Here is a 22433-nt window from a genome sequence, read left to right as displayed (position 1 = left end):
CACCTGCCGCCACCGGCTCATGCGGCAGCATCAGCTGCACAGGATTTTGGCCGATGGCACACGCGAAAACGGAACGGAGTGGCGACGTGGCACCTGCCGCCACCCATCCTGGCGGCAACCTGTGCTGCTTTTCCGTGCAAAACGCCATGCCACGCGACAGATTGTAGTGATATCTAAATGTGCTATTGTACAAGATTTCAAGGCATCCTTAATGGTTGTACTTCCTTTTAAAAATAAGCAATCATAGTCTAGCCTTTTCCTGTGTGCAACGGACGGCCTTTGACATCTTTTAGTGATGGAGTAGCGGCGTGTCACTATGACTTTTCTGACACAGCTCATGGCAGAAAAGCAGCACAGGCTGCCGCCAAGATGCATGGCGGCAGGTGCCACGGTGCCAATCCATTCCGTTTTCGCGTGTCCCATCAGTTGAAATCCTGTGCAACTGAGGCTGCCGCCTGAGCCGGTGGCGGCAGGTGCTGCCGCCAGACAACATGGCGGCTGGCGCATCTGCCGCCACGGCACAGGTGATCTTTTTTTTACATTTTCATCCGCAGATAGTCTTTTGTGACAATTTCATTGGGCAGGTGATCCTTTTTTATGAAAATCCAACTAGAGAGTGTCCCTCTGAACTAGCTACTCCCTCTGTCTAGGTGTGTAAGACCTCCTCCAATGCATTGGTGCTAAGGTGGGGCGCTAAGTGCATTAATTGTCTTAGCAACTAATATCCCCAATGTATGGATGCTTAGCTTTTGTTGCTAAGCTTGCTTTATTTAATTCTTTATCAACAAAACTCCTTCGTGCATTGGTCAGTAGGTATTTTGCATAGGTTCACGTGCTTAGAACCGTTTTCAACTGGGGTCACCATAATGCTCTCTCTCCTTTTTAATAGCTTTGCCATATCATTTTTTTGCTTATGTGGCACCCTTAGCACCCATACACGGTGGAGCATTGGGAGAGGCCTAAGTCATCTTACGTTGTGCACCGCGACCAAGGCGGAGAGGAAAACGAGAAAACTTAATGTCTTTTTGCTAATTAATAGCATTGCATGCAATGAACTAACCACTGCATGTCATGTTTGTTAGTCTCAAGTCATTGAAGGCATGCACGGCCCACATCTCTTATTGGTTGATATGTCATAAAACAAGAAATGAGAAGGAAGTTAATGTACCATGCCTAAGTGTTTTGAGATTATTTGGTTTTCGTAAGATGACTTATACACCTAGACAGAGGGAGTACTATTGGATTCAGAACAATGATCATTAATATGCAATAAAATAAGAGGGTTTCCCTTCTGCTTTTCTTTCTTGATTGTTCTCCTTGCGATTTTAAAATATGGCTGCAAAAATAATAAACTATACTCGGCAGAACGGCAACCCTTTTGAGGCAGGAGCGTGTGCACCCATCGATAAAGCAGAGCTCGTATTTTTATCGAAAGGGCACTTTCATATACTCGTATTCTCTCACGAACGTTTTGGCCTTGAGCCCGCAGCCGTGGCAGGCTGGCCGAGGACTCCGGCCTGAAATCCGTCAGAGTAGAAGGTGATTCACAAAAACTTCACACGTAGGGCATGACACGTAAATACAGCGGTCTCGTGTGGGTCCCCTTGCACGCCCCTCCCGAGGAGTCTAGCAGTAGCAGCGCATTGCAACGCATCGGAGCGTCGTGCTTTCAAAATTGGGCTCCATTTATTCCAAAGCCTGCAGCAAGCAGACAAACAGAGGGAGTGGTAGAGAGAGAGAGAGAGAGAGCAGAGAGATGGGTTCCATGGCGCTCCTCCGTTCCCTGGCCTGCGTCCTCGTCCTCCTCTGCTCGTCGCTCGGGGAAGCGAACGGGATGTATCGTAGAGCCGGCGGCGCGGAGGGGGAGGAAGCGGGAAGCAGGGTCGCCGGCGGCGCCCGCGGCGGCGTCAGGAGCGCGTGGCCGGGGTACCTCTACACCAGAGCCGTCGGGCGATGCACGCCCCAGTAAGCACACGCTCCCCATTCCCCGTTCTTGGATTTGGCTTCCCCTCGCAGAAGTAAAAAAAGTTACGACGCACTCCCTCCGTGCCATAATAATATAAGAGCGTTTTTGACACTACGCTGGTATGTATAAAAAACGCTCTTATATTATGTGACGGAGGGAGTACATCTTTGTTTTCTTTTTTTTAGGGGACATCTTTGTTTTCTTGATTCCTCTAGCAACATTGGGTAGTCAGTGGTCACCACTCAGTCACTCTACCGTGCTAATTCAGCACCTATTCAAGCTAGGTATCGAGTCTTGGGTAGTAGTACTACTACGCAGAAATTCCGGAGATTGCAATGCGACTGCGACGAACACTAGCATCTGTGTGCTGGGGGAGGAGTCCGAATAATGTAATTTTGAGGCTTACAGCATGGACAAAAGTGGCCACTTTTAGCGGCTGGGTAGATCTAAAAATGTTGGTCTCATCCTAAAAGGTCCAGCGGAATCTGCGCTAGGTTGCAAGAATGATGTGCCCACACAACCCAATCTGCTTTTATGAAATCCCTTGTCGTACGTGCAAAGGCTAAAGTGTTCAACTTACGGTCCATGTAATCACCCTGACAAGTTTTACAGTATCTTCTCACTAAAATCCAGGGTACATTTTGAGTCACTACTAGTTGTAACCGTATAGCTTGGGTAGCAAGAAAAACTTGCCGACAAGCGACTAGTGCGTAGTGGTATAAATTTCTGCAGTAACCCATGGTGTTACTCCACAATCCACATGGAAAGTTTACCTGAATAAATGGCAGTTTTTCTGAATATTAATATTGAGCTTCGTTCTGCTGAAATGCACTGAATCAACAAACTGTCTTAACTGCCCTGGTTCCAGTCTTGTGAACATCAAGAGTTCAAGACAAGTCACGTCCGTTTCATTCATTGCGTTCATGCAATTCTGTTTCGTCCTCCCCACTCTCTCTCTGGTTTGTTCAAGTCGTGCTCATGTGGGTCAATGTGGCCTTTGTGCCCTGTGGGGTATTCTCCGCTATAAGTGTGCATACTATCGTAGCTTAGGAGCCAACTAATTAGGCCACTTCTTTTGGTAGGGAAAGAAATATGATGTCTTAAAATCATCGCATAACATGTGCAGTGCCTTCTTCTGAATAGAATTTCGAGCTCAGTGTTAACCTGCTCCTTTCAACGAGTAGTTTCTGAGTAATAACACTGCAATAAACCGTTACCTTGCTCCTTTTACGACTAGCTTCATGTGGAACTCTGCATGCAGGTTCTGGAGCAGCGGGGCTGAGCAATGGCCCAACATCGTGCCCCAGGAGGCGGCGGTGTCCAAGGTGTTCGGGTCCAGGTCCATGGACAAGTACGGGCCGCGGCTCACCCTGCTGGAGGCCACCATGAGGACCGACGACGTGGGCAGCCCCTTCGTGAAGCTGGTGAAGCACGGCAGCGCGGCGCTGATCAACGCCTACACGCGGACGGGCTTCCCCTTCGACTCCTGGGAGGTGAAGGCGCTGCTGCTGGAGGCGCTCGTCTCCGAGGACGCCGCGGCCGCCCAGGCCGAGCGGTTCCAGCAGGCCAACGAGTCGTGCGTCTGAATCCCATGGTATGTATCAACAGAAATGCAGAATGGTACGTGTTGTAGCAGCGTGTTCGTGGTAGGTCACCGCTTCTGTGACTTGGGAGGGAGATCTCAAGCAGTGCTCCCATTGGCGGTTGGTATGTGTTCTTGGTCTCTTGGATGCCTACGGGATGTTTGAAATGGTGAAGTGTGACTTGCACTCGCGTGTGTTTGTGCAATTAATGTACGTAGCCTGTGGCTGTAGTAGTGTCTGCGTGTGTCGTCGTGCAAGACTGCGATCTGGTTGGATGGATGGAGCGTTTCATGTCGCCGTGTCGCGTTTCTATGCTGCTAATGACTTTTTACAAGGATTGTCTTTCGTTTGTGATTGCCTCAGCGTGCAGTGGAACTTTTTTTTTCTTCCAGAGTACGTCAATAGCATACCTTACTTTTGTACTAGAAGGCAGAAAGACTGATCGTTCGGTCAGGCGTGTTGAAATATATTGCCCATCTCCCTTCATCAGTTCAGGCTTTTGGATGAGTTGGCTGGAGCATGAATTCAATATGGTATCAGAGCTAAGAGGTCTTGAGTTCAAGGCCCTGCTAACGTAGTATTAAATAAAACGATTCTGCGGCCTACATCGATCCCATGTCTAAGGACTAAAATAGCCTAGACACCTCCCTTCATCAGTTTGGACTTTTGGATGAGTTGGCTGGTGCATGAATTCAATAATGTGCAACACAGAACACTGTATGCGCTTTCTCGTGTGTGTGTGTGGGGGGGGGGGGGGGGGGGGGGGGACTTTTGCCAGCACCGTGCGTGGTAATGGGGGCTGACGCGGCTAAGGCCAACTCCAGCGCGCGACCCATCCTATCCGGCCCCGTCCGTTTGAGGCAAAACAGACAGACCCCATGGCCCAGCACTTGTCCATTTTGTGTCCAGCAGGCCGATTGGACTCCAGTCGGCCTACAGCTGGCCGACTGGCCCCTGCCGGCCCACCGTGGGCTGATTGGGTCCTGTCGGCCCACTGTGGGGGGGGGGGGGGGGGGGGGGGGGGGAGACTTTTGCCAGCACCGTGCGTGGTAATGGGGGCTGACGCGGCTAAGGCCAACTCCAGCGCGCGACCCATCCTATCCGGCCCCGTCCGTTTGAGGCAAAACAGACAGACCCCATGGCCCAGCACTTGTCCATTTTGTGTCCAGCAGGCCGATTGGACTCCAGTCGGCCTACAGCTGGCCGACTGGCCCCTGCCGGCCCACCGTGGGCTGATTGGGTCCTGTCGGCCCACTGTGGGCCGACTGGAAATTGTTTTTGCAAAAAAAGTAGGCATAAAAAATATGTTTAAAAAATTTTAATTATGTAATTAAAAAATGTTAAACGTGTATAAAAAAATGTTCCTGATGTATACAAAAAATGTACAATATATATGCAAAAAAGTTGACATAAAAAATATGTTTTAAAAAGTGTTAAGCATGTATTTAAAGTTGTTAAATGTGTGTATAAAAAATGTTCCTTATTTATACAAAAAATATAGAATGTGTATGAAAAAAAGTTGACACCAAAAAAATATGTTTGAAAAGTTGACATTTTTTCAAATACATGATTAAAAATTGTTAAATGTGTGTATAAAAAATGTTTCTTATCTATTCAAAAAATATAGAATGTGTATGAAAAAAAGTTGAAAAAAAATATGTTTGAAAAAAATGTTCCAGTTCCATAAAAAAAGAGCAACCAATCATACTTAGGTCCATGATGCCCATACCGGATCCGGAGCTGGAACATTTTTTTATACACGTTTAACCTTTCATTCCAATACATGAAACATTTTTCTGTACTCGTTGAACATTTTTTCAAATACATGATTAACATTTTTTTCAAACATATTTTTTTGGTGTCAAATTTTTTTCATACACATTCTATATTTTTTGTATAGATAAGTAACATTTTTTCAAATACATGATTAACATTTCTTTTCAAACATATTTTTTGGTGTCAACTTTTTTTCATACACATTCTATATTTTTTGTATAAATAAGGAACATTTTTTATACACACATTTAACAATTTTTAAATACATGCTTAACACTTTTTAAAACATATTTTTTATGTCAACTTTTTTGCATATATATTGTACATTTTCTGTATACATCAGGAACATTTTTTATACACGTTTAACATTTTTTAATTACATAATTAATATTTTTTAAACATATATTTCTTATGCCTACTTTTTTTTGCAAAAACAATTAGCCCACAGCGAGCTAATTAGCTCCAGTCGGCCTACAACTGGCCGACAGGACCCAATCAGCCCACAGTGGGCCGACAGGGGCCAGTCGGCCAGTTGTAGGCCCACTAGAGTCCAATCGGCCTGCTGTGGGCCGACTAGGCCCAGTCGGCCTGCAGCGCGCCGACGGTGTATTATTTTTGAATTTTTTTATCCAGCGTAATATTGATGAAAATTAATAAAAAATGTATTATTTTAAAAAAAATAGCTTTCGAGCGCGCCCGGTTTGGGTCCAGGCAGACAGCAAACGGACGCGTCGCTCGTCCGCATCGGGGCCGCGTGGCAGGCGGCCACCTACCTCCCACCGCCCAACATAAATGTGCACGCGCGGCCGGTCCAACCTCTCATTCGCCCAGGCGCGCGGTAAGCGTCCTTCTTAAATGGGAAGTCGTGGACCGGTCGCAGTCCACGCTCCCACTCCAGTCGTCGCGGCCTCCTCGAAACCCGACACCCAAAACCTAGCTCTCCCTTCCCCTTCCTCGAGCTCGCCGGCCACCGACAACCATGGTGTGGTGGAACACCGGCCGCAACGGGGCGCACGACCACGAGGCTGGCTCGTCCTCAGGCCGCCGCCGCCGCGGCGTCAAAGCAGAGGCCGCATCACCCCACGGCCCGCCCCACGGAGGGCCCCCGCGCCTGCCCTGTTCACCATCGGCCCTATGGCTGGCGGCGAGCGCGGCCGGCATTACATCCACGCGGATGTTTGCCGTCGTTATAGGGAGACGAGGACGCCGCTCCCCTGGAGCGACGTTCACCCCCCAATAAGTTGCATCTGTCGGCAGACACGGGTGCCGATCCCGCCGGTCCCGACGAGCGGCCATGCGCGCCTCGAGGAGATCGAACGCCGCCGCCGCCTCCTGCCAGACGACCTCTACTACGACCCCATGTACACTGTCGACTCCGACCTCTGGGACACGTGGTTTCGAGACGAGCACGACACGCGGCGCGCGTCCTTCTTTGTCGGCACCTCATCGGGGCCGCGGCGGCCTCGTGAGCACCACACGCGTGCTCCGAGCCCTCCCACGTGCGCGGGCATACGCGGGTGCGCGGCATCACGCCGACGCTGTCGCCTTCGCCCTCTCCGTCGCCACCACCACCTCCTCGCATGACAGAGGAGGGGGAGGCCTGGCTCCTTCAACGTGTCATGGAACACTCCATAAGCACGCACGATGAGCGCCAATGGGAGGGCCTTGAGACCATGATTGCACTCTCTGCGGCCGGCGACGTGGCCGTGCCGGAGCTGGAGATGAGGGAAGAGGTGCTGGAGGAACAGCCCGTCGTTGCGTTCCACCCGGGCCTGGTGGGCCAGGAGTGGAGCTGGTCGTGCACGGCCGCCGATATGGCCGACGCCGTGGGGGCCGTGAACTGATGCCCTACGCCGCCGCGCTCACCGGAGCGCGAGACGTCGCCACAGGGTGAGGTGGTGTAGGCGCCTCCCACCTTCCAGGAGCCTCCCGCCTTCTAGGGACCGGCCCACCTCTGGACGCCGCCGCCCTACATCGACCTCACTGGCGACGACGACGACAACGGCTACGCGTGATGAGACGGCGACGGGCACGGCATCGATAGGCACGACGGGAGCGCGCGGGCGGCGCTTTTCTTTATGTTAATTATGTCTATGTAAACTTCTGGGGCCGTGATGTTTAATTATTTTCTTATGTTTTTATGTTTGCGTTTATTTTAATTTTTTCAGCATTTTTTTAGTTTTTGCGATTTTTTTAATCACGTCCACCCCGGACATGATTTGGGGTGCGCCTGCGCGTTGAGCGCACCGACACGGCAACGGCCCCAAGCGAACATGGGCGACTCCATTGCCGCCCCAGACAGACGAAAGCAGGCCAAAACGGACGTCTGTTTGGGGTCGTGCGCTGGAGTTGGCCTTAACCGTCGGGCAATCGCACAGAGAGCAGCGACGCGAGTGACAAATATGGGCCGGCCCACTTCCAGATATACATAGTGTGTCCAACCGGTTTCGGGAGGGTGCCCCTATATCTCGCTTTAAGCGAGACACGGGAAAGCTCTCGCGCGTCGGGGGGAGCCCCAAATGGGTTGTCCCAGCCGCGCGGGAGGCCACAACCTGCTTTTTCCTCTCTTTTCGGTTCTCTTTTTTGCTTTATTTTTGTACTTTTCTTTGTACTAATTCAGCATATATATGTATTTGAAAAATGTTGAACAAGTACTTGAAATATGTTGAATAACTACTAAAAAATATTGAACAAGTATTTGAAAAAATGTTCAATAAGTATCTGGACAAGTATAAGTATTAAAAATGTTGAACAAGTATTTGAAAAATATTGAATAAGCATTAGAAAATATTGAACAGGTATTTGGAAAATGTTGATCAAGTATTTGCAACATGTTGAATAGGTATTAAAATGTTGAACAAGTATTTGCAACATGTTGAATAAGTATTTGAAAAAAATATCGAATAAGCGTTCGGACAATGTTGAACGTGTATACAAAAAATGTTTATCACTTATTAAAAAAATGTGTTTCACATATAAGAAAATGCAGACTGAATACAAAAACAAAAATTAAGAAAAAAATGGAGAAAAACAACCAAACGAAAAGTAAAAAAAAACTAGAGAACAAAAAAATGGCGTGACGCCGAGTCCGGCGGTGGTTGCGGTACCAAGTCCAATGGCGGCATGGCGAACTAGTTGCTTGCGGCGTCACTAGTGTTATGTGTAGTTATCAACCTTGTTAGATGGACGCCATGTTGTGCCCGGTCCCCCCGCCGGCGTCGTTCCTCTCGGTCGCCTCGTCCTCGGCCTACACTGACGCCGTCATCACGAGCACACTGCCAAAAACTCTACCGTAACTCAGTGTGTCATGTGTAGGTGTTAACTCTTAATCACGTTGCCTGTATGCAACCAAACACCGGGCACTTGCATCTACAAGCCAATGCATGCAACCAAACGGCAGTCAAAAAATGCTCCCCTAATGCAGGCAGCCTGTATGCAGGGAACCAAAGTAAGTGTAGATGATTGTTTTTTGCCTGCATTAGCTCAACCAAGCTTAAGCGGAACAAATATGCAAAGTGCTAAAAAACAATGCAGGTAACCAAACGTCTCCTTAATGTTAGTTTGGTATGCAAATGGTGGTGGAACTGGGGGCAAGAGAAGGGATGTGGCAGCAGATAGTAAGAAGAAAAAAAGATTAAGGGATCTATCAGATACATGGATCTGTGAATGATTCACCATGCTGGGCTGACTTGGTTAAAATCAATCTGTATCTTACAGGGAGAAAGATGAAAGTGGGTAATGGACAACGGACTGGCTTTTGGGTGACAAATGGTGCAGTGATAAACCTTTGCTAGCTATTTTCCCTGACTTGTTGCAAATATGTAAGGAGAAGAAAAAACTGTCAGAGATATGGCTAATACTGGATGAGCAATGACATTTTGAAGATGGCTGAACATTAAACAAAATAGACAGCTAGTGGAGCTGAGAGTGCGAGGCTGGCTGGATGTTTCCATCTGGCTATGGAACAAAAAGGGAAAAAATTCTAGATCATCTAGGCATCTCTGGAAAGCCAAACTGCCTTTGAACATACAATTTTGGTTATGACTTATATGGCATAATGCCATTGCAACCAAAGATAATATGATCAAACGTAAATGGGCGGGGGATCCTTTATGTTGATTCTGACATGATAATGAAAATATCCATCACCTTTCCACTGTTGCTGCGACATAGTATCTGTGGAGTATAGTGAGCAAAACTATTGGTGCTGGGGATAGACCTGGATGCTTTTCCCAATACTTCTCATGGACTCCCAAGTTGTTGGCCTGGCGGCCCTATGCTGGGCTATTTGGAAGCTCAGAAACAGAGCTTGTTTTGAGTTTAAGCTTGTAAGATATCCCGCTGAATGTATTTACTGTGCTGTGTCCTTTATGAATTATTGGGCAGCTTTGTAAAATGAGGGGACTGAAATGTTGGAACAAGGTGCGACGGTACTGGCACACTAAGAGGATGGCAGGAGGGAGCGAGGAAATGGCGCCTTGATGATCATGGGAGATGATGGTTCAAACAATGAAGATGATGCAGAAGCTACGCCCCAAGATATGGAGCAAGACTGACTAATTTCTCTGGGCTGATGACTTGTTTTGCTTCGCCTTAGCTCCCCCCTCTCCCCTGTTAGCGGAGCATGCGGCAGGAGCTTACTTTTGTTTACCTGTTTTGCGCCAAGACGCCGTTTTGTGTTCTGTTCCATTATCTTTTTGATAGTGGAACCCGATCCATTCATGGATTGTATGGGAAAAAAAACCCTAAGAATTAGAAAACCAGGAATTTGGATGAAAGAGTGTTTGATATCATAGGAGAAACAAATGAATTCCACCAAAAGGTTTGAGAGGATTTCCTCCAAAATAGAGTGCAAATGAATCTTAAGATAATTTTCACAAAGATTCAAGTTCTCCAAAAATCTTATGGGATTCCTTGGAATCAAGATGACCTTGGGACCCATCAGCCGACTCAGCCAATATAGACTAGAACACTGTGTCTCCTTAGTGATCAGTACCTCCTCCGTAGAATCAAACCCATAACAACCGATGAGCCATCATCATGGGACAAGAGCAACGTCTTGTTTTGGTTATTATGAGGATCGGTACAAGGAGCAACAATGATTGATTTCTAGTTCCCTGACCTGCTAATTCTGGTGGTGGAAGTAGCAATATCAGAGCAACAAGTATGATAGGGCATTGTGACAATCATGTATGTAACTCCGAGTATGTATCTAAATAGGCATCACAAACAAACACTAGTGTATCACAGGACTGAGTCTGAGTTCAAGACAAGTCGGTGACATTGCGTTAATCGTACCGAGCAGGAGCAGTCACAACAAGGCATGATCTTTCTCCCCCAAAATAGACTAGTGATAAAATTCTCGACAACTTATGATACTAGCAAAACGAAATGTGACCGCATCGGCAGGGAACAAAGACGGGCGGACGAAAGAGGAGGGATTTATTTGGCGAGGGGCGGCGGCGAGCCGAGAAGAGCCTGCTGCTGGAGGTCGAGATCGACCATCTGCTGCTCGCGGTCCATCTCGATGATGAGCGGCACGACCAGCACCAGGAAGGTCGTCCCAGCGATCCACGCCGCCTTCCCCGTGCTCCGCAGCAGCTTCCCCGCCACCGCCGCGGCCTCGCGGCCGTGCGCCGCCACCGAGGACCGCGAGATCGCAGCCAGGACGCCGCCCGCGTCGCCGCGCCTGCTCACAGCAGAGGACGACGCCATGCTCCCTTGTTTTGATCTGGACTGGAGGATTCGATTCGGTTCGATTAGGGTTTCCATTCCAGAGGACGACTCCTTTTTGTCGGACTGGACGGAGTAGTGGGCCTTTTGTGGGCTTAAGGAGGCCCGTGACAAGGGCAGGCCCGAATGGCTACGGGTATGTGTTAGGGCCAGTTCTTTCATGGCTTCTAACTCCCTAAGTGCAAGGACTCTCAAAGCTAAATTCTTAATATACTAAACCTAGCTAGGTTTCTTTTACCTGGGTTTTTTTGACTTTTTTGTATCAGTAAAAAATGGGCCAATCGGAGTGCGCCACATCAATTAGTGGGGGATATGGCTGGGTGCACTTCTTGGTGGATCTAGCCTTTTTTGGGAATGCCATTGCATCTCTTTTGTTGGCAGATTTTGAGCGGTGCAGCAGAGATATTTTATTTGACCAGATCTCCTCTAGACTTGTCTCTCATGCTCTAGAAAGATCTCATCAAAATCGATGCCACCGCTTTACCGCTTTATGCGTCCATAAAAAGGCCTCCCAATCCCACCACCGGCCCTGTTTCCTCTCCCGGTGTCGGCCACTTTTTCTCTTCCCCGCGGCCGAGTTGATGGTGTATGGAAGACGAGCGGGCGGGCGCGGCGGCGGCCAATCGGAGCAGCAGCATGAGACCCTCTGCCCCGACCTCTCCCTTTTTGGGAGACACGCAGGGGCGGCGACCCAGCGACGGCAGCGGCCAGTGCCGTCTCCAGACCTCTCCTATCAGCAGGACATCCTCCTGGCCTCCCCACCGCGCCGCCTACCCGTACCCATCCGTCAAGCAAGAGCAGGCTCTAGGTGAGGTGGATCGCGGCAGCCTCCTGCTCCTAGCCTGCGACACACTCCGACGAGTGGCTCGGACAAGGGCGCCGTTGCCAAGGCCACCTTTACGATGGATCCTCCCACCATGACGGAGATGATGGACCACGACCATGGCGACGAGTACTAGGACAATAAACTACTCAGTATTTTTTCCGAACTTTACCCTGAGTTTTTATGAACTTTCTGTTTAGCTATTTATTCAGAAATTGATTTGAAGTGCTCATATGTAGAACAACCAGAATTGTATGAGTCAATTTATGGGACTTCCCCTGTATATGCCAAGAATTTTGGGATTACATTTGTGCAGAATTGGTTTGATGCATGTATCTCACCTTTGTTCTGATGTTAGCTTTGCTCTACTGCCCTTCCGTGAATAATTAGCTGTGCATGCTTTCGTGTTATATTTTTTTATATACGAGCAGTGCTCTATTTTAGAAATGATTCACAGTACATGTTTGATATTCATCCCTAATTCCTTATACAAGCTTTCTTTTAACGCAATGGTTTCATGCTTGATTATAGGTCCTCTCCCATGCTTACATCAGAGCTCCAAGAAGGTTGCTTTAGATGAAAATTAGGTGGAGAACTGTAAAAGCAAATTGTTGTAGATTTATTCCCAGTTACTGCTTTACAAATGGAAGGTTTACTGCTGAACAATAGAATGGTCAAGGTACTGTTGCGATATGGAAATATGATTATTTAATCACATATTTTTCTTTCATGATATAGGTATCGCCAGCTGTCCTTACAACCCTGCCGCTGGAAGATGCAGGCTTGCTAGGATGTGAGACTGCACCTAGCGGAACTATTCGGCAAATTTGCCCAGATCTGCTTCCTAGATCATGCAATCAATATAGGTTTTATATAAGCAGGTTTATGGCAGGGCCATATGATTATCTCTACTGGACTAATAATAGTAATCACTTCCCTATAGGTCCTGAAGGATGCAAGCTGGAGGTGGATGCAAAATTTCTACATTAGACTCAAATTTCTTGATGTGGCACTGATTATGTAATCTGGTATGGATTCGTAATGAGGTAACCCCCATGGTGAATTTGTTTAAGAAAAGAAAGAGAGCAGTGTTCAATTATTCTTGTGAATTCATCAGTAAAACTTCATCTTTGTTCGAATTGAATATGAAGAGCCTCCCCTGGAGCAACATCCTCTGTTTCTTGCTTCAATTATAAAGCTCTGTCCCGACCGAAGAAGTTTAGTGAGGTGTTAATTTACATGTAGATTACCTTGCTGCCTACAATCTATAGAGCTTAATTTTTTTCTAAATGTGCTTGGCAGTAAATTTCAACATGATCATGCAAAAATAATAATTTGAATTGGTTGTATATGGACAAGCATGTTGTAGATTTGCTTATAATAATTTTGTAGTACTGAGGTTTGTTTAGATGGGCTCATTTCTCTTCAGTAAAAATTGCTTCCCTGTTCCATGGTAGAAATTTTGGGATGCGAATTATTCACCTTCAGAATAGCAGTACTAGCACACTAAATTATTTGTTAATTATAACAATGCTTATTCAGCTGCGTTCTTGATGGTAGGTTTTTGAACAACCTTCTACTGACTGGAACAAAGGAAAATTTGTGGAATTTTTCCTAAGATAGATGTGATTCTGCATTGTGGTGTGACTGTGTCTCTATTCATCAGTCTTTGAATGTTGTTGCTGTGAACTCGCATGTATATTAATCAGTTCTTTCTTAATACCATTGTTTTTAGAACAGTTCTTTTTCTAGAAGAGGAGATAGGAATGCAACCTACCACTTTCTACTGTCCACAAAGGCATTTGTTTGACGTTTCTATTCTGCCTCATATTGGCTGATGCATACATCTTTATTCCTTGCTAAAATCCTGATTTTATTAAGTATTATACATATAAAGAAGTTTGTTTATTAGTTCTTTCAGAGTCACCCTATTATGTTTAATTTCTTTTTCTATTTGTTCTTTGGCTTCCATTGACATATGAAGATGATGAATATTGCTAGCCCCGAAATTCTTTCAACCCTTGTTTTCCCTCCATGGATATATTTTTCTTGTGTCATTGTGTGCATACCGCCGAGGGGCTGGTCGTGTATCGGTTTCTTCTTTTGTTTCTTCTAGCAATCATGGTTAGTGTTTTCTGTAGATCTCTGTTTATGATGCTTGAATTTGCTGTTTTTGCAGGGTGGTACATGTTTATTCAGCTCAACATCAGGGCGCGTGCGCATGAACGGCCACTTGCGGTAGATTCTGGTCTCCAGCCTCAGCATCGAGGTTTCGGTCACGTCCTAGAAGTAGGGGGTGCACCAGCAGCGTGCCATTTATGGCCATCCACAAGCGCCGAAGCCCCCTGGCGGTGGCACGAAGGGTGCCCTTGTGCATGATGTTCGCGCCTGATGTTGTCGGTGAGGAACACGCAGGATGGGATGGTGCTAATTTGAAACAAACATTTAGGAGACGTGTAGATGAATCCTTGTATGGTAGATGGCTGGAGCTGCTACGCTTAGTTAGTAACACTTCAGTTTCAGCAATCTGTGATAAACCCGTTTGGGTTCTTGATAAGTCTCGTACCTACTCTGTGCAATCCTTTTATAGGATGATCAATTTTGGGGGCGTCCGTATTGAACTCCAGGATTACATTTGGAAGATTAAAGTGCCGCCCAATATTCATGTTTTCCTGTGGCTTATTGTCCACAACATGAGTTTAACCAGAGATAATCTAGCCAAGCGTTAAGCAGTCCCTGATATATCCCGCGTGTTCTGTTCAGAACCTAAGTCTATTCAACATCCTTTTTTCGACTGTGTTGTTGCTAAACAAATGTGGGGCTCTGCACATATCAATTCCTTGTGGATTTGAGTCACTTGCTTCCTTTTGGAAAAATGTGAAGAAATATGAGGCTGTTAATTTGGGTACATCTGCTACCTTGTGGGGCTTATAGCGTTTTCGGAATGACTTTGTTTTTTAGGGGCGAAAATGGCGAAGTATGAAATACGTGGTGGGTTCAGTGGGTGCTCTGGTTCGACAATGGAAGGTTCTCTGCTCAGATGCTCAAGCTATGTTGCTCCTCGAGTGCCTAAAACTTCTCAATCATCAGCGAGGAGAATTGCTTAGGATCATGTGGCGAGAGCCTTCTTCTACACCCTCCTGAAGCCGTAGTGTAGTAGTTTGTTATGATGTAGCTTATGAACTGGGTGTGGTCTTTTGCTGCCCTGTGGCGGTTGTAATAAGTAGGGCTGTTGTTGTAGGGTGAAACCCTAAAGGGGATCTTTTCACACTTGGAGGGGGGAAGAGCAAGAACACTCAAAATCACAAGGAGGAAATAACTCTAACAAACCCAAATAACACATCCACTAGAGTAGCATACAAGAGATCCACAAGCATACATGAACCATTCAAGGAAAATAGCACTAGGGTAAAAGTTCTTCCCACTAGGTGAGGTCTTGATATCCAAGAGGATCTTATTCAAGAGGAGGGCTTGCTCTCCAAGGGAGCTTCTCCAAGAGGAGGTTTAGATCTCCAAGAGGAGGAAGATGAGCAAAGCTCTCTCTTTGTGTTTCTAATACTTTGCTAACCTTCCAAAAGAGCTAGGGGAGGTGTTTATATAGTCTAGGGACGAAATTTGAGAGAGAGGGGGATACAAGGGTCCAAAACCCAAAAGTGCACGCAGGCAACCGAGGTGTCCGGGCACCCGGACCGGACAGGGGCGGCTGTTCAGGGGTGACTGGGCACCCGGGCTAGCAGGGGCTGGGCACTCGGACCGGGCTGGTGGCCGGATGGAGGGAACCGGCCACCCGGGGGAGGAGCAGTAGCTCCCAGCGCGGGGGGGGGGGGGGCACCCGGGGCGCCTCCCAGGTTTTGGCCGGGCACCCGGGGCACATGGGGCCGGGCACCCTGGGTGTGCAGAGGGCCTGCCCGGGGTGGTGGCCGGAGGCCCGGGCACCCGGGGTGTCCAGGCACTTGTGCCTTCTCCGTAGCTTCATGCTTCGCTCGTTCTTCTACCTCCGTCTTCTCTGCGGCTGCTTGGGTCTTCGTGCTATCCTCTTCTTGATCAAGACCTTGATACCTGATCATGCACAACACTTCCGTTTGAGGTAGGACCTAACTCTCGTGTGAATTTGAATGGATCTCGAAGAGGAAGGAGTTCACCTCGTTCTCGATGGCGCGTGCACGTGCTCTTGTCATTGGTCCTCTCGGTGCTTGCGGTGGTGATGGAATGTCCGTGTGGGTAGTCGAGGGATGCTTCGCATCATCTCCCCCCTTGGGAGAGATCCGTCCACGGATTGTGATCATCATCACCATGGTACTTGGCCAAGTCTTTGACGTTGAAGATGTCGCTTATGTTGTACTTGTCACGTGGGAATGTCGACCTTGTAGGTGTTGTCGTTGTAGCGTGCGAGCACCTTGAATGGTCCATCAGCTCTCGGAAGTAGCTTGGACTTGCACTCCTTGGGAAAGCGGTCCTTGCGGAGATGTATCCATACTAGATCGCCCGTTTGGAACACCATCGGTGACTTGTTAATGTTGAGCTAGGTGGCGAGGTGGTGTACTTGACGCTCGAACGTGGACCTTGTTTCTTCATGCATCTTCTTGAGGTAGGTGGCTCATGCGCTAGCGTCCATGTTCGCTCATTCTTGTAGCGGTAGAGGAAGGATGTCCAACGGCGACAAAGGGTTGAAGCCGTAGACAACCTCGAAGGGGGACTTGCCGGTGGTAGAGTGTCTTGCGTGGTTGTAGGCGTACTCGGCGATGGGTAAGCACTCCTCCCACTCCTTGATGTTCTTCTTGATCAACACGTGTACGAGAGTGGCGTGGGTCCGGTTGGTGACTTCCGTTTGGCGATCGGTTTGAGGATGATACGCCGTGTAGAAGAGTAGCTTGATTCCGAGCTTGGCGCATAACGTCTTCCAAAAGTAGCTTAAGAACTTGACGTCTCAGTCCGACACAATTGTCTTTGGCACTCCATGTAACCTCAAGATTTTCCTACAAAAAAGATTGGCAATATGTGAAGCATCGTCTATCTTATTGCATGGAATAAAATGAGCCATTTTAGAGAATTGGTCTACAACAACAAACACAGAATCCTTGCCATTTTGAGTCCTAGGTAATCCAAGCACAAAATCCATCCTAATATCTTCCCATGGTTAATGTGCAGTAGGAAGTGGCATATGTAAACCGTGGGATTGAGATTGTGACTTAGCTTTGCGGCATGTAGAACACCGGTTGGTGAAGCGTGAGACATCACGGAACATCTTGGGCCAAAAGTAGTTCTTGGAGAGCGTGACAAACGTCTTGTCACGTCCAAAGTGTCCCATGAGTCCGCCTCCATGAGCCTCTTGCAAAAGTAACAAACGAAGAGAAGACTCGGGAATCCATAGTTTGTTAGCTCTCATTAGATAACCATCTTTGATATAATGTCGTTCCCAAGATGTATGCTCACACACTTAGCAAAAGGAGTAGCAAAGGTCACATCGTGCTCATACAAATCTTTGATATGTTCAAATCCAACAACATTCAATTCAAGTTGAGTAATTAATATGCATTTGCGGGAAAGAGCATCCTCCCAAACATTCTCTTTGCCCTTAATGTACTTGATCACATAGGGGAAAGATTCAATAAATTCACTCAATTTAGCATGTGGTTTATTCAACTTGGTTTGGCCTTTAAGGTACTTTAGTGTTTCATGATCGGTATGTATGACAAACTCATGTGGGCGAAGATAATGCTCCCAAACATGCAACACACGCACTAAGACATACAATTCTTTGTCATAGATGGGATAGTTAAGTTGAGCACCGGAAAGTTTTTCACTAAAATATGCAATCGCTCGCTTTTCTTGCATCAAAACTCCTCCAATTCCATTACCACTAGCATCACAATGAACCCCAAAAGTTTTGTCAAAGTTAGGCAAAGCAAGAATCGAAGCATGAGTAAGCAAGGATTTGAGCTCATCAAATGCGATAGATTGCAAAGGTCCCCCAATAAAGGGTGCATTCTTCTTACTCAAGGCATGCAACGGTGCGGCAATAGTGCTAAAGTCTTTCACAAAGCGACGCTAGAAACCCGCAAGGCCAAGAAAACTACGCACTTGTTGCAAATTTTGTGGGTTGTGGCCAAGTTTTAATTGCTTCAGTTTTAGACTCATCAACATGGACACCCTTGGAAGAAACAACGAAACCCAAGAAAACAAGCTTGTCAACACCAAAAGTGCATTTTTTCATGTTGGCATAAATACGTTCCTTGCAAAGAGTTTGCAAAACGGCTCTAATATGATTTACATGATCTTTGATGGATTTTCTAAAAATAAGTATCTCGTCAAAGTAGACCACAACACATACTCCAATGTATGGACGAAGCACAAAATGCATAAGAGGCATGAAAGTACCGGGAGCTTCCGATAAACCCATAGGCATAACTACCACTCGTACAAGCCAAATTTAGTTTTAAAAGCGGTTTTCCATTCATCACCTTCTTGAATGCGTATTTGGTAATAGCCACTTTTGAGTTCAATTTTTGAGAAAATGGTGGCACCGCTAAGCTCATCTAGCATATCATCAAGGCGAGGAATGGGATGTCTATAACAAACGGTGATAGCATTGATGGGTCTACAATCAGAGCACATGCGAAAACTACCATCTTGCTTAGGCACAAGGATAATCGGAACGTCACAAGGACTTAGGCTTTCACGTACATGACCGTTGTCGATGAGTTGTTGTACTTGTCGTTGGATCTCCTTAGTTTCTTCGGGGTTGACGCGGTATGGAGCCTTGTTAGGAAGAGGTGCTCCAGGGATGAGGTCGATCCGATGTTCAATGCCACGTGGAGGAGGGAGACTGGGAGGTAGCTCATCGGGAAAGACATCCTTGAATTCCTGCAACAAGTTAGAAAACACTAGAGGAAGCATATTAGGAGAGTGTTAGTTTTTGCCACCTCATTTTGCATAGGAGGACATAGTGGATGACACTCGATGGGTTTTCACACACTTCTCTCATCTCTCTTTTTGTGGCTAGGAGGACTAAGTTTTTCTCTCTTGGCGAAGAGTCGCTCCATTTGGGCTTGTGGCACTCACTTTCTTTGTGGTGGTTCACTCTCTCACTAGTCTCTCCACGATGGGTGGAAGCTTGCTTGTCGGCGATCACTTGGCTTGGTGACATTTGTCGTAGTATGTACTCCTTGCCCTTCATCTTGAAGCTATAGTTGTAACACCCCGCATGTAACTTGCCATATTTGTAACTCCGACTCTTGCCATTTTCGGCTATGTGATATGTTTTTCCCTCCGTTGTCGGGTTTTGTCTTTCGTTTTGTTTTTTGTCATGTCATGCATTTTCATATCATGTCATCATGTGCATTGCATTCGCATACGTGTTCGTCTCATGCATCCGAGCATTTTCCCCGTTGTCCGTTTTGCAATCCGGCGCTCCTATCTCCTCCGGTGCACCCCTCTTGTTTTCTTTCGTGTGCGTGTGTCAAACTTTCTCGGAATGGACCGAGGCTTGTCAAGTGGTCTTAATATACCACCCGGAGACTACCGGTCAAGTTTCGTTCCATTCGAAGGTCGTTTGGTACTCCAACGGTTAACCGGGCATCCGCAAAGTCCATTTGAGTGTCCAGCAAAAACCCCCTCTAAAACCAGCCCAAAACCCACCAAACTCTCTTCCATGCTCTAGGTCGTTCGATCACGATCGTGTGGGCGAAAACCGCACCTCATTTGGAGCCTCCTAGCTCCCTCTACCTATAAAACTCCATCTCCCCCGAAAAACGAAATCACAGACGAACCCTAGCTTCTCCACCGCGCGTCGCCGGACGAAAACGTCCGCACCGGACAACGTCCGCCCGCCTCCGGCCTCCCACCGCGCCGGCCCGCGAGCCCGCCGCCGCCCGCGCCGCGCGCGCCCGCCGCCGCCTCGCCTCCCGCGCCGGCCGCCGCCGCCGCCCGCCGCCTCCCCGCCGGCGCCGCGCCCGTCGCCCGCCGGCGCCACCTCCGGCCGCGCCTCCGGCCTCTTCTCCCCTCCCGCCGGCGAGCCGCGCTGCCGCCCTCTCCCTCCTTCCTCGCCGGCCGACGAGCTCGAGCTCGAGGGGCTCAGCCTCAATCCAGATCTGGTAGCCCCGTTGACTTCCTCGCCCCCTCTTATTTCTCTAAGTCCTCGATTTTTTTCAGCATCTTGCTTTGTTCGTATTGCGATAACTTCTTGTATGTAGCTTCGATTCACGCGTGTAATATGTCAAATTGTTCGTCTCGTGATGCTCTTCATTTTGTTAAATTGCACCATGTTCATTAGAGGTCATCTTGATGCCCAAATCTCTGTTGGAAGAGGGCTAGTTGCTGTTATTCTCTGGTTCTTATCAGAACTTGGAGATTTGTCATTTTTGTATTTTTGTATCATTTAATCTGTGCATCTTTTGAGCATGAGCTCTACATGTGTTTTGAAGTATGCCATGCCATCTTTCCAGTGGTGTAGTTCATATATTTTTGTGATCTCTGTGGTGACTAGCACAATCATGCAAAGTAGGCCCCATAATATTTCTGATTTCAGGGACTGTGATTTCTCCAAGTCCTTGTCTGTTGTAATTTTGTTGCCATGTAAGCTTGATGCTACAGAGAGATCCATGCATCTTTTGGAGATGTTCAGTAAGTATGTTTTGTAGATATAGTTGTAATTGATCCATTCCTGCAATTGTTTGCAATTATGGAGTGCCATAGCATGACTCAATCTTGCTCTACTTTTGCTATAAAATATTTCTGGCAGATTCTTAACATGATATGCAATTTTGCCAAGCCTATTGTAGTTGATCCATACATTCTATGCAATTGTTCTTGCCATGGATAGCTTCATAAACATGCCATCTTGGTGTAGGTATGTTTGGTTTGTCATGCATTGCTCTGTAGTGAGTGCATCAAGCTCACAAAGAGGCCTACATATTAATATTTCTGCCATGCTCTGTTTTCTGCAGAGTCTGTGAACCTGTAATCTTTTGCACTTTTGCCATGCTTGTTTGAGCTTGATATGTTGTGAACTAGCCGTAGCTCAGTCTTCATATTTTGTCAATCATCTCCTGTAGTTTACTGTCATATGCTTTATTGCTATGTTGGGGTGCTGTAGCATTGTTGTTTGTTGCATTTTAAGTGCTATCTTGCTGTTTATCGCAGATTCGTGTCATTCTTGTTTTGCTTGCCATTTGCAAACCGTGCATCCGATTCCGGTGATCTTTATATCGATTTCGAACGAAATCATCTCATCTTTACAGTGGCATGCTTGGTTTGCCAATTTACTTCCATGTTCATCATTTCCCCTCCGTAGCACGCATATGCAGCGCATATCATATCTTGTATATCATACATGTTTTGCATCATGTTGCTTGCGCATTTCTCGTTGTTGATTGTGGTTCCGTTTGTTTGTGTTCTTGTCTTGGGTAGAGCTGGGAGATGAGTTCGTGAACTAGGAACCTGTCGAGTACGCTTACGAGGATCAAGCTTTCGACAACTCTGAGAACCTTGCAGGCAAGATGACCACCCCTCGAAATCACTTCTATCTTTGCTATGCTAGTTGTTCGCTCTATTGCCATGCTCGCTACCTATCACTTGCTTTATCATGTCTCCCATTTTAGCCATGTCAGCCTCTAACCATCCTCTCCTAGCAAACCGTTGTTTGGCTATGTTACCGCTTTTGCTCAGCCCCTCTTATAGCTTTGCTAGTTGCAGGTGAAGTTGAAGTTGTTCCATGTCGGAACATGGATATGTTGGGATATCACAATATCTCTTATTTAACTAATGCATCTATATATTTTGGTAAAGGGTGGAAGGCTCGGCCTTATGCCTGGTGTTTTGTTCCACTCTTGCCGCCCTAGTTACTGTTATACCGGGATTATGTTCCTTGAGTTTGCGTTCCTTACGCGGTCGGGTGATTTATGGGACCCCCTTGACAGTTCGCCTTGAATAAAACTCCTCCAGCAAGGCCCAACCTTGGTTTTACCATTTGCTACCTAAGCCTTTTCCCCCGGGTTTTCGCGAGCCCGAGGGTCATCTTATTTTAACCCCCCCGGGCCAGTGCTCCTTCGAGTGTTGGTCCGAACCGAGCAGCCTGCGGGGCCACCTCGGGGAAACTCGAGGTCTGGTTTTACTCGTAGCTTGACTTATCCGGTGTGCCCTGAGAACGAGATATGTGCAGCTCCTATCGGGATTTGTCGGCACATTCGGGCGGCTTTGCTGGTCTTGTTTTACCATTGTCGAGATGTCTTGTAAACCGGGATTCCGAGACTGATCGGGTCTTTCCGGGAGAAGGTTTATCCTTCGTTGACCGTGAGAGCTTATGATGGGCTAAGTTGGGACACCCCTGCATGGTATTATCTTTCGAAAGCCGTGCCCGCAATTATGAGGCAGATGGGAATTTGTTAATGTCCGGTTGTAGATAACTTGTCACTTGACCCAATTAAAATACATCCACTGTGTGTGTAGCCGTGATGGTCTCTTCTCGGCGGAGCCCGGGAAGTGAACACGGTCTGAGTTATGTATGACGTAAGTAGGTGTTCAGGACCTCTTCTTGGTCATTGCTAGATGACGT

The 22433-nt window shown here is 47.3% G+C and overlaps 2 protein-coding genes and 1 long non-coding RNA gene across 4 annotated transcripts; 2 read left to right on the top strand and 1 right to left on the bottom strand.

Annotated features, from left to right (window-relative positions):
• The first annotated feature begins 1618 nt into the window (after positions 1–1618).
• Positions 1619–3903, top strand: LOC123053997 (uncharacterized). The gene is made up of 2 exons (XM_044477635.1): positions 1619–1965; positions 3228–3903. Exons 1-2 carry the CDS (start codon positions 1757–1759, stop codon positions 3550–3552), a joined length of 534 nt encoding a protein of 177 aa, XP_044333570.1. The 5' UTR covers positions 1619–1756; the 3' UTR covers positions 3553–3903.
• A 6613-nt stretch (positions 3904–10516) lies between these two features.
• Positions 10517–11101, bottom strand: LOC123049661 (mitochondrial import receptor subunit TOM9-2). The gene has a single exon (XM_044472555.1). The coding sequence runs from the start codon at positions 11095–11097 to the stop codon at positions 10768–10770; it is 330 nt and encodes a 109-aa protein (XP_044328490.1). The 5' UTR covers positions 11098–11101; the 3' UTR covers positions 10517–10767.
• Positions 11102–11489: 388 nt separating this feature from the next.
• On the top strand, positions 11490–14621 carry LOC123053996 (uncharacterized). Of its 2 annotated transcripts, none has more exons than XR_006425994.1 (2): positions 11490–12909; positions 14061–14621. It is a non-coding gene; the product is annotated as an uncharacterized lncRNA (long non-coding RNA). The 2 variants fall into 2 exon arrangements; XR_006425993.1 differs by having other exon boundaries at positions 11490–12927.
• The last annotated feature ends 7812 nt before the right edge of the window (positions 14622–22433 follow it).

The sequence above is a fragment of the Triticum aestivum genome, chromosome 2D, assembly GCF_018294505.1.
Source record: "Triticum aestivum cultivar Chinese Spring chromosome 2D, IWGSC CS RefSeq v2.1, whole genome shotgun sequence".
NCBI classification, from domain to species: domain Eukaryota; kingdom Viridiplantae; phylum Streptophyta; class Magnoliopsida; order Poales; family Poaceae; genus Triticum; species Triticum aestivum.
The sequence above is the reverse complement of the archived record's forward strand: the minus strand, read 5'-3'. Positions and strand labels throughout refer to the sequence as shown.

What these genes read in the sequence shown, in the direction of transcription:
- LOC123053997 (XM_044477635.1), top strand. Translation starts at nt 1,757, where the DNA reads ATGGGTTCCATGGCGCTCCTCCGTTCCCTGGCCTGCGTCCTCGTCCTC. An exon ending in GTCGGGCGATGCACGCCCCA is followed by an intron (nt 1,966 to 3,227) that starts GTAAGCACACGC and finishes CTCTGCATGCAG; the next exon opens with GTTCTGGAGCAGCGGGGCTG.
- LOC123049661 (XM_044472555.1), bottom strand. Translation starts at nt 11,097, where the DNA reads ATGGAAACCCTAATCGAACCGAATCGAATCCTCCAGTCCAGATCAAAA.